Source organism: Elaeis guineensis, chromosome 8, assembly GCF_000442705.2.
Source record: "Elaeis guineensis isolate ETL-2024a chromosome 8, EG11, whole genome shotgun sequence".
NCBI classification, from domain to species: Eukaryota; Viridiplantae; Streptophyta; class Magnoliopsida; order Arecales; family Arecaceae; genus Elaeis; species Elaeis guineensis.
In genome coordinates, this window is record NC_026000.2 from 10,170,027 (window position 1) to 10,179,299 (window position 9,273).

Here is a 9,273-nt window from a genome sequence, read left to right on the forward strand (position 1 = left end):
ACACTGTTATCAAAATTCTTCCACTTCTTGGAGGCTTTTGGTGGACAACATAAGAGAGCGAGAGGTGAATCACAGAGTGGCGATGTCCCGTGCATATCCTATGAAACCAATGTCGGGATGGATCGCAATGGGCAACTCATGGAGGAAAGAAACCAGTCAACTACCAGTTTGCACCCTTGTATTGCAAGGATTCAAAAAGGCTTCAGTCAGTCCAGCAGATTGCAGGGAGGGGAAGTAAGGACCTCCAAGAAGTTAGCAAAGCAATGAAGAGTAGGTGAGTCTTTTTCAACCGTGAATGAGAATTCGGAGTTAGCTGAGAGGGAAATTTGAACACAATGTAGAGAATAACTAGCTATGTATACTCCATATCTTTAAAATTTAAGCACTCAATTTTGAATATTGTAGTTAATTAAGTTCTCAAATGTTGATGTAAATGAGAAACATCTGAGAATGGCGAGTGAATAAAATTTATAACAAATATTTTATCAAGCAGTAAATTTCTCTTGGAGTTGTTCTCTCGCTAGGAAAGTAGTGTTCCAATCTTCTTAGATAAGCTCTCAAATATAATCTAGTATTCTATCCAAGCCAAATTAGTAGAATGCACTCTTTTTAACCACGAACAGATCAAATGTTCTCATTCACTAGATCACGTGATGCATTTTGTTTCATTACCAGATGGTGCAATTAGAACTTATCAAAGAACGGCACTATCAGAACCTTGAGATCATTCCCGAGAAATGGCTCCAACCAGCTGAAATATTATTTTCCTTAGAACAAACCACGAATATTGTTTTTCGAGGGGAGAAGCATGCTGATCATTTATGACAAATATTTGCCATCCAACATAGCTGATTGTAGTGGCCAAACATCAACTACCCAGTGCTTCAGAAAACAAATGGCAGCACCTTGACGAAGGGTTACGAGGCGATCACAACCATGCTGGGTTCTTCAGAGGAGTCACAACTGCCTTTACCTGTAGGTAGTTCTTAAGGCTATCGATGCCCTTTTCTCTTCCTTGCCCGCTCATCTTGTAGCCACCAAAAGGAATTGTAGGATCAAATACATGGAAGCAGTTGAACCATACGGTTCCGACTCTTAGTGCACGCATCAAGGTGTTGGCAGTGTTCATGTTGTTTGTGAAAACCCCTGCAGCCAGCCCATATTCAGTAGCATTTGCCCTTCTTATGATCTCATCAAGGTCCCTATCATCATCAACATGACACATGAGTATTACCCACAGTGCGTGCACAGTGAACATTCTCTATAGATAGGGAGGTTATTGGTAAAAAGACCATGCTTCCAGAATCACAAGAGAAAAATGCTCTTTGGCAGAGGATCACTCACTTGAACTTCAAGATTGATTGAACTGGCCCAAAGATATCCTCTCGTGCTATCGCCATTTCATCCTAGAAAACAAAGATGTTACAGTGGAAATAAAGCAAGCATAAATGAAGACTTTTCTGTAGCTGTTGATGGTTCAGGGGGGCCATACCTTCACATCTGAGAACACCGTAGGCTGAACGTAGAAACCCTTGTTACCTATTCTATTACCTCCTGCTACAAGGGTGGCCCCACTATTGATGCCAGACTCGATGTAATGCATGATCTTGTTCAACTGCTTCTCGTCAACCTGGTATATTTGGAATGACCACAGAATAAGATCACTTGGGCTTTCTCAGGAGTAGATTATCCTTCAACTACATCTATCCTCGGAAGCAGTCAAGCTGATGAAAGATAGAGAGGGATAGAGAGGGAAACAGCTTTTTACTGATGTTCAAAAATTACATACTAGGAAGATCTTTTATTCATTTTGGGTATCTAGGAAGATCTGATGTTTGCATAGCATATGCATTCTGTGTGGTGTCTCGACTTGCTTATCAATTTGGTTATCTTCAGGCTGAACCATAGCTTTTCAGGGATAATTATTTTGACAAACCTAGGAGAACTCTGTGCATGAACACAGAGTCACCACATTTTATTCAAAATAACTTTTCAGCGATAATTTATAAAAGTAGATTTGCCAGAACATTTTCTACTCTTATATGCCCAGTTTCAGTTGAAGAAGAATCGATTCTGATTCAGTCTCATATCTACTCCATTTTGGTAGAAACTAATTTCTATCCATTGTCTGACATTGTGATGATTAACAAAAATACTTGAGTTCGTATGCAATGACAACAAATTCCCAAGATCTGCATACCTGAGGACCTTGTTGAACACCATTCTTGAAAGGGTCGCCAACAATACGTTTCAAAGCATGTGCCTTTGATTTCTCTACAAACTCATCATAAACACGTTCATGTACAAATGTACGTGATCCAGCGCAGCAGCATTGTCCCTGTAAGACAGCATCAAATTGTGCATTGCAAAATCATCCTCCAAGAGACATCGCATGGTTATCTGATAAACATTTTTTTTCCTTTTTTTGAGTGAATGCTTCTCTGATACACTTGATTGAACAAACCTGATTGAAGAACAATGCAAAATGTGCAAGCTCTACAGCCTGATCAATATCAGCATCATCCATTACAATCATAGGAGACTTGCCTCCAAGCTCTAAGGTCGCTGGCTTAAGGTTGCTTCTTGCAGCCAACTCAAGCACAATCTTGCCAGTAACAGTTGATCCAGTGAAAACAAGCTAAAAGAAAGAAAAGGTTTGGAATTATGACACATAAAAAAGGATTATAGGAGGAAAAAAAATTGCACAGCCATATAGAAGAACATTTATATTATACATGTAGATCAACATTACATGCATATATTATGAATAATGTTCACGCATACATGATTTCATTTGTATATGCATCCATCTGTGTTGGTTCGATGATCCAGGTGAGGGTTGCTTTTTGTCTTGAGGCATGCCGTGCACATGCTGATCGCCCATAACAGCAGTAATGCAAATGAAATGCTTAAATGAAATGATGAATAAATTATATGACTTTGGATCTATTAACACAAAATTCATGCTAATTACTAAAACTATGGAGCATAGGAATAATATGCTCTGAGTCTGTCACCAATCGTGCAAATTAGCATCATGTGGCACATTAATAATGAAAATGCCATAATAAATATGATCGCAAGTTCATGTGGTATGATAATTCCACATAAGTCACAAGAATGAAATTTTGAAATACCTTGTCAATATCCATGTGACTGGCAATAGCTGCACCAGCAGTTGGACCAAATCCAGAGACCACATTTAGAACACCAGCAGGAAGCCCAGCCTGAAAAAAATTGCACATAAATCTAATAAATCCCAAGAAACAGGAAATAAAATTGGTGGGCTCTCTGAGGAACAATGCCAAAATTTTCTCCAGAAAAAGAAGGGGGGGCGGGGGGACAATATCAAATCGGCTATATTTATGTGATCTACAACTAAAATTATACAATTATATAAATCATTTTTCGATGGCAATAGATGAAAATATTTTATTGAAAGTCCAAAGAATTAGAAAAGTGTAAAAGAAAATAAAAAATTAGCATAAAGGGAAATGCGTAGACATATTGGAAAGATATCAATTGCAGCCCATAGACTTCAAAAATTGGGAAAAAAAAATGTCCTGCTGTACACTTGTATCCTGCTACACTCCACAAGGCAATATTAAGTAATACAAAATACAAGGAAAAGGGTTTGCACCAAATACTTGAATCAACAGCATTGAGAAGCTCCAAATAGGACAGCCATTTGCATGTACATCCATCTCCATCTCATATTTTCATATATTAAGGCCCAATACTATATTGAAACTTTCAGTTCTAGTACCTCTATTTTGCTCATATGTATCCACCACATGAAAAGGTTATGATGCTATTATACACGTCTACACAGATGTAGATATTTAATAGTATCATGACCATAACAATCTCCTAACAGGCTCATCCATATACTTGCATTTTATACACTAGAATTAATCTTGTAGGTCTCATGTCATCATAGGCTTATCCAAATTCATACTGGTATCATGTCATCACCTAACAAGTGTACAGTAGAAGTATGAAGTATGTAGTAAAAGTTAATGTTGGAGATCTCATAGATGACTCTCTTCAAAGACATTTCTTTTGTTATTATCTTCTAAGAATTAATAAGAGCCATCTTGGCAATACAAAAACAATGTATTATCGAACTAGTATTGACAACCCAGCTTAGTATTTACTTCTATTGTTGTTTGTGTTTAATTGGACCATTAAGATTCACTCATAAGCATCTTGTTACTTGTTTGGCAATAGTCATTTTATAGGCTGTATAACCAGCAGATTTCTGAACATGGGAAGGAAATATCAAGAAGATAATACTAGCATGCAAGACTCTAGCTATCTAAATGGTAAAAGATACAATTGCTGGACCAACCTCATGCAACAGTTTAGATACGTAAAGAGCAGATAGAGGAGTTTGCTCTGCAGTCTTCAATACAATGGTGTTCCCACATGCTAATGCCGGACCAACCTTCCAAGCAAACATCATTAGTGGAAAATTCCAAGGGATGATCTGACCTGCAACACCAATTGGCTCGTGCAGAACTTGCACATGATATGGACCATCAGCTGGGACGGTGAGTCCGTGTATCTTGTCTGCCCAACCTGCAGAAATTCAAAGAGATGATCTAATAATTCACAAGCAACTCAAAACTTAAACAAACAAATAGTCATAGTTTATAATCTTTATCATATCATCAAAAAGTTAGGACATTCATCCTTTTTCAAAAAACAAATGCATTCACGATATAGATATATTTTTATATGTATATATGAATATATACAGGAGTGTATATTTATGCATAAAGAATTTTATGCTTCGTAATATACATACTGAATAATTCAAAGATAATCTTTTCTAAGAAAAATTAGGACTTCTTATATCAAAAAGTGCCAAATGAGAATTTCTCCCCCCAAAAAAAAAAACATATGTATGCATAAAAATCTTGTTTTCAAGGATAGTGCATGTGTTGTACAAGCTTGTAGACATATAGACAAACTAGTATGTCATAGCTTTCTGAATTATAGATGACTTACCATGTTATTGAAAGCACCTTTAAATTCTAATTGAAGAGTATTTTCAACATATTTATTACTCATGAAAAACATATATTAGGACTTGCAATTTCTCATAGTATTTTAGACTTTTAGTAAGAGTTTGTTGGAAAGGTATAAACACATTAAAAAAAATGCACATACACATACCTGCAAAAACATACATAAGTAGAGACACACATAGATGCATGCATGTGTAAGTGCATACATTAGAAATGCATAATTTGGTACACATGCATGTGTGCATGTAAACATTGACAGACATTTGTATTCTCCTATATGTACAAGGGTATTGTGTGCATTTGTATACATGATTTTATATGCAATACATGTATGTGTCGAATTTTTTGCCCCAAACAATTCATACAAGATTATCAAATAGCTGAATAGATCAATCTACAAATTACAGCTGTTTTCACTTTTATGATATTATATCTTAAGTTTCTAAATTGAATGACACACGACCCTGTTACATGCCATATGTCTGTCCTGTTTTATTTAACTATCTGTGGTGGTGTGTGATATACATGACCCACTTAAATGACATACTTGCAAAAAATGGGCTTGTGCCAATATCAGCGCTTGGCTTTACCAGTAGGGGTCAGCAAAAATTGAACCTAAACCAATCAAATCGGTGAAATTGAACCAAATCGCAGGTTTGGTTTAGTTTAAAATTTTATTCGGTTTAGTTTGGTTGGTTTTTGATATATAAAAAATATATTTGGATTGATTCAAATTTGTCAGTAAATGAAACTATTCTCAAATCGAACCGGACCGGTTTTAATAAAATGACGTCATTTTGATTAGGATGTTGTTTAGGTTGGAGTATTAATGTATTAGAAAATATTTTTGAATTTATGGTATTGTTTATCAATTTGATTTTATGTTGATTAGCCTTAATCCCTAAGTGACTTACTTATTGAATTGTTTATTTTTTTTGTAATATATTGGAGATCTTTATCTTAATCTTTAATGATGGTATTTGTTTAAGAATTTTATTTTGTTGAGTGACAATATCTTATGTCAATTTAAATCATTTTACTTGATAAATTCTCTTAGTGGTACTCTTATGTGAAAAGGAAACAAATCTTCATGAATCACAATAATAATAATAATAATAATAATAATAATAATAATAATAATAATAATAATAATAATAATAATAATAATAATATAAATCGGTAAACCAAACCAAATCAGATCATTTAAATCATGTTGGTTTGGTTTGATTTCAATCTTCTATTGGTCCTGTTTGGTTTCTAAAAATGCCAAACCATTTAGGACTAATTCGACGTAGATTTGAGCATGAAATCGATCCAAACTGGACCATGCTCACCCCTACTTACCAGCATAATATCGCATCAGGCGTGTCACCAGTGGAACTTCTTTTTGTGAAGTATGCTCGTAAGGCTTGCCGCTATTCCAAGTCTCAAGTGCTGCAATCTCATCATTATGTTTCTCAATCAAATCCGCGAACCGATAAAGTATGTGTGATCTTTCCTGAACAAAAAAAAAAAAGGAATCACAAAGAGCATGACAATGTGCCCATACTATCACGGCAGCAGAAGTCTGGAGATAATAAACAGAAACTACGCTTCAAAATTCAAAAATAAAACTTTCAGAGCATTACATAGCCGGTCATCTTGGGCCATGGTCCTTCATCAAACGCCTTGCGAGCCGCAGAGACTGCACGATTGACATCTTCAAGATCCGCTTCAGCAACATGGGCAATCACTTCCCCAGTCCTAGGATCCAAGGTTGGAAATGTCTTACCTGGGACCAAGGTAATTTCCAAATCTCAGTTATTGAAGCAGTACGTTGGATATTTCAATCACCAGAATAAACCATGACATACCCCCCATTTTTTTTTTTTTTTTAAAAAGGAAGCTAAAACTTTTGATACCTGATGCTGAGTCCACAAATTTCCCATCGATTAGAAGCTGCGTATGGTGTACCTCAACTGGTGGTGTGATGGGTTCAGCAGCCATGCTAAACATTCGAAGAACCCCAAATGCAAGGTCATGTGTTCTAGCTGAAAACAGAGTTCACCGATTAGAAGCAGAGGCAATCAAAGGAGAAAATGGGAAAAAAAATGGTTAGAACCAAGTTAGAATGCATCTTCAAATGAAATAAAATATTCTCATCAAGTAGAGGAATCATATGCTGATGGACTTGAGCCTATTCGATTATCAATGGGAAGAAAAAGATCGAAACCCGAAAGAAATACAAAATTCATGCACGAATGGTGAATTATCATTCATATTTCGATTTTATGTTAGTTGATGAAGTTGGCAAAGAGAATGGAAAATAATTGATGAACGCTATCTTTAAAATGAGGTAATGACCAATAATTGAAACATCCAGATAAGCCGTGAAACAGAGCTTCAATTCATGCGGGACTTGGCTTCTTCGTAACAGCTAGAATTTTGTCAGCAACTTTTGGAAATGACAGGCATGCTGGAAGACGCCACGTGAACCCTGATCTTTTTCTCTCATCTAAGTTGTACTCATTTTGTCTTATTCAAGAAAAGCCGGGTGGCTCTTTTTTTCCTCTTTTTTTTTTTTTTTTGATAAGAAGCTCCTTTTAGCCTTCCTTTTCATTTTTTTTAAAAAAAAAGAATGATCCTGACGTTTTTTTTTTTTTTTGAGATAGAATGATCCTGATGTTTCAAATAGTATTCAGTGTCACTTACAGAGTCGATCCAGATGCTAGGAATTTGGTAATGATTGTTAAAAGATTTTGCTGTCTTTCCACTTTGCACTGGCTAGCAGTGAGCAAAACTTGCATAAGCTGCAAAGCCTAAGAAATTCTCCAAACTTTAATTAATCGTACTGAAAAAACTCAAACAGATATGCTATAGTTATTGAATCTAACTTTTTTTTCCATCAGAGTATTCCATCGATCAAAGTCTTTTTCAGAAATCATTTTTTTGAAGATAAGGAAGGCCGTAAAGGGCCATCCAAGGATTTTATTCCATGAATACTATTTACAACAGAGTAATCATAGAAGAGGGGAAGCCTGAGAGACCCAAGAATGTTGTTTTAAGTTTGTCATACAACCATTCTAGAGGGCACAGTGTTGGAAAGAAGAAGTGACCAATCGGCTTCGAAGAAAACACCCAATAAGGCAGAAACTTTTTCAGAAATCATACAATCTTCTTTCGAAAACATTAATGTATCAATAAAAAATGTAAAAAAGAAGTCTACAAGCACAGACTACACCATCCATCAAAATCTTTTTCAGCAATCACTGAATCTTCATTCAAAAACATTAATGTATCAATATAAAATAGAAACATGTAAAAATTAAATCAAAAAACAATTAGAAACCATAAGCAAAAACGACTATTCCAAGAAGTGATCTCTCCAAGGAGAAACATCAGCATCGCATTGGCAAGAATAAGAATTGAGAAGTACAAAGCGAACAAATTTGGAGGGGAAAAAAGCAAAAGATTATCAGAGAACAGGGATCACCTCCTGGAAACAGAGAGGAAGAGCAACGAGCTGCGTAAAGGGAGTGGGAAAGGAGAGAAGACGCAAGTCTTCTTGCCATCGCCATGGCCTTTATTTCCAGGACGACTTCAGCACTGAGAAGGAAAAGAATTTCTGTAATTCTCTGCGCTTGCCCAAGTGAAGTGAGTACTTATGAGGGGAAACAGAAGGGCAAAAACCGAAAGTAAAATAAACATGATAACTTTACCGTGTAGACCGTGACGTTGGCTACCAAGCACTTGAGCGGACAGAACGGTTGGTTTGGAGCTTATGATTAATTATGGATTGTCTTTTTTGAGGGGAGATAATATCGCCAGCAAGGTTTCAATAATGGAACTAATGAAAACTGTTAAATGAGTGTAATGGCCATTATTTACCTCATATCGTGCAATTCTAAATTTTTAATTTTTTGATGTTAAAATAATGTTTATGATGACAGCTTCCATAATTATTTTATAATCATAAATATTAAATAATAATTAGTGATATATCAAGAATATCCCATCCATCGTGATGCTGGTGATCCAATGACAATCCGACACATGTCTTTTTTGAGGGGAATTAGGATGATCTCTAAGCTGCCACCACCTGAACTTCCACGATTGTGTTGAAGAAGTTCCGCAGTTTTCTACTTGCTAGGCAATAAATGGCCAGCCACTCCTCAGCTCCACTCCTCCACTCAATAGGATTCATAATCTCAATAAATCTTGAAACGTGCAAAGCTGTTATCCTCTAACAACCAGAGTATAT

General features: G+C 35.9%; 1 protein-coding gene across 2 annotated transcripts; it reads right to left on the reverse strand.

Moving 5' to 3' along the window:
• Positions 1-727: 727 nt before the first annotated feature.
• Positions 728-8,676, reverse strand: LOC105050328 (benzaldehyde dehydrogenase, mitochondrial). Of its 2 annotated transcripts, none has more exons than XM_010930301.4 (11): positions 8,506-8,676; positions 6,935-7,063; positions 6,662-6,804; positions 6,378-6,531; positions 4,352-4,581; positions 3,138-3,227; positions 2,465-2,638; positions 2,201-2,338; positions 1,493-1,630; positions 1,345-1,406; positions 728-1,202 (listed from the first exon to the last, which is right to left on the reverse strand). In XM_010930301.4, the coding sequence occupies exons 1-11, from the start codon at positions 8,588-8,590 to the stop codon at positions 929-931; spliced, it is 1,617 nt and encodes a 538-aa protein (XP_010928603.1). In that variant the 5' UTR covers positions 8,591-8,676; the 3' UTR covers positions 728-928. The 2 variants fall into 2 exon arrangements, with proteins under 2 accessions (XP_010928603.1, XP_073118055.1); XM_073261954.1 differs by lacking the exon at positions 8,506-8,676 and adding an exon at positions 7,377-7,395.
• Positions 8,677-9,273: the final 597 nt, after the last annotated feature.

Excerpts from the sequence above, each read along its gene's own strand:
- LOC105050328 (XM_010930301.4), bottom strand. The coding sequence starts at position 8,590 with ATGGCGATGGCAAGAAGACTTGCGTCTTCTCTCCTTTCCCACTCCCTT. Across the intron at positions 6,532-6,661 it reads GGCCCAAGATGACCGGCTAT|GAAAGATCACACATACTTTA; the intron begins GTAATGCTCTGA and ends TTTTTTGTTCAG. Across the intron at positions 3,228-4,351 it reads TATCTAAACTGTTGCATGAG|GCTGGGCTTCCTGCTGGTGT; the intron begins GTTGGTCCAGCA and ends AATTTTTTTCAG.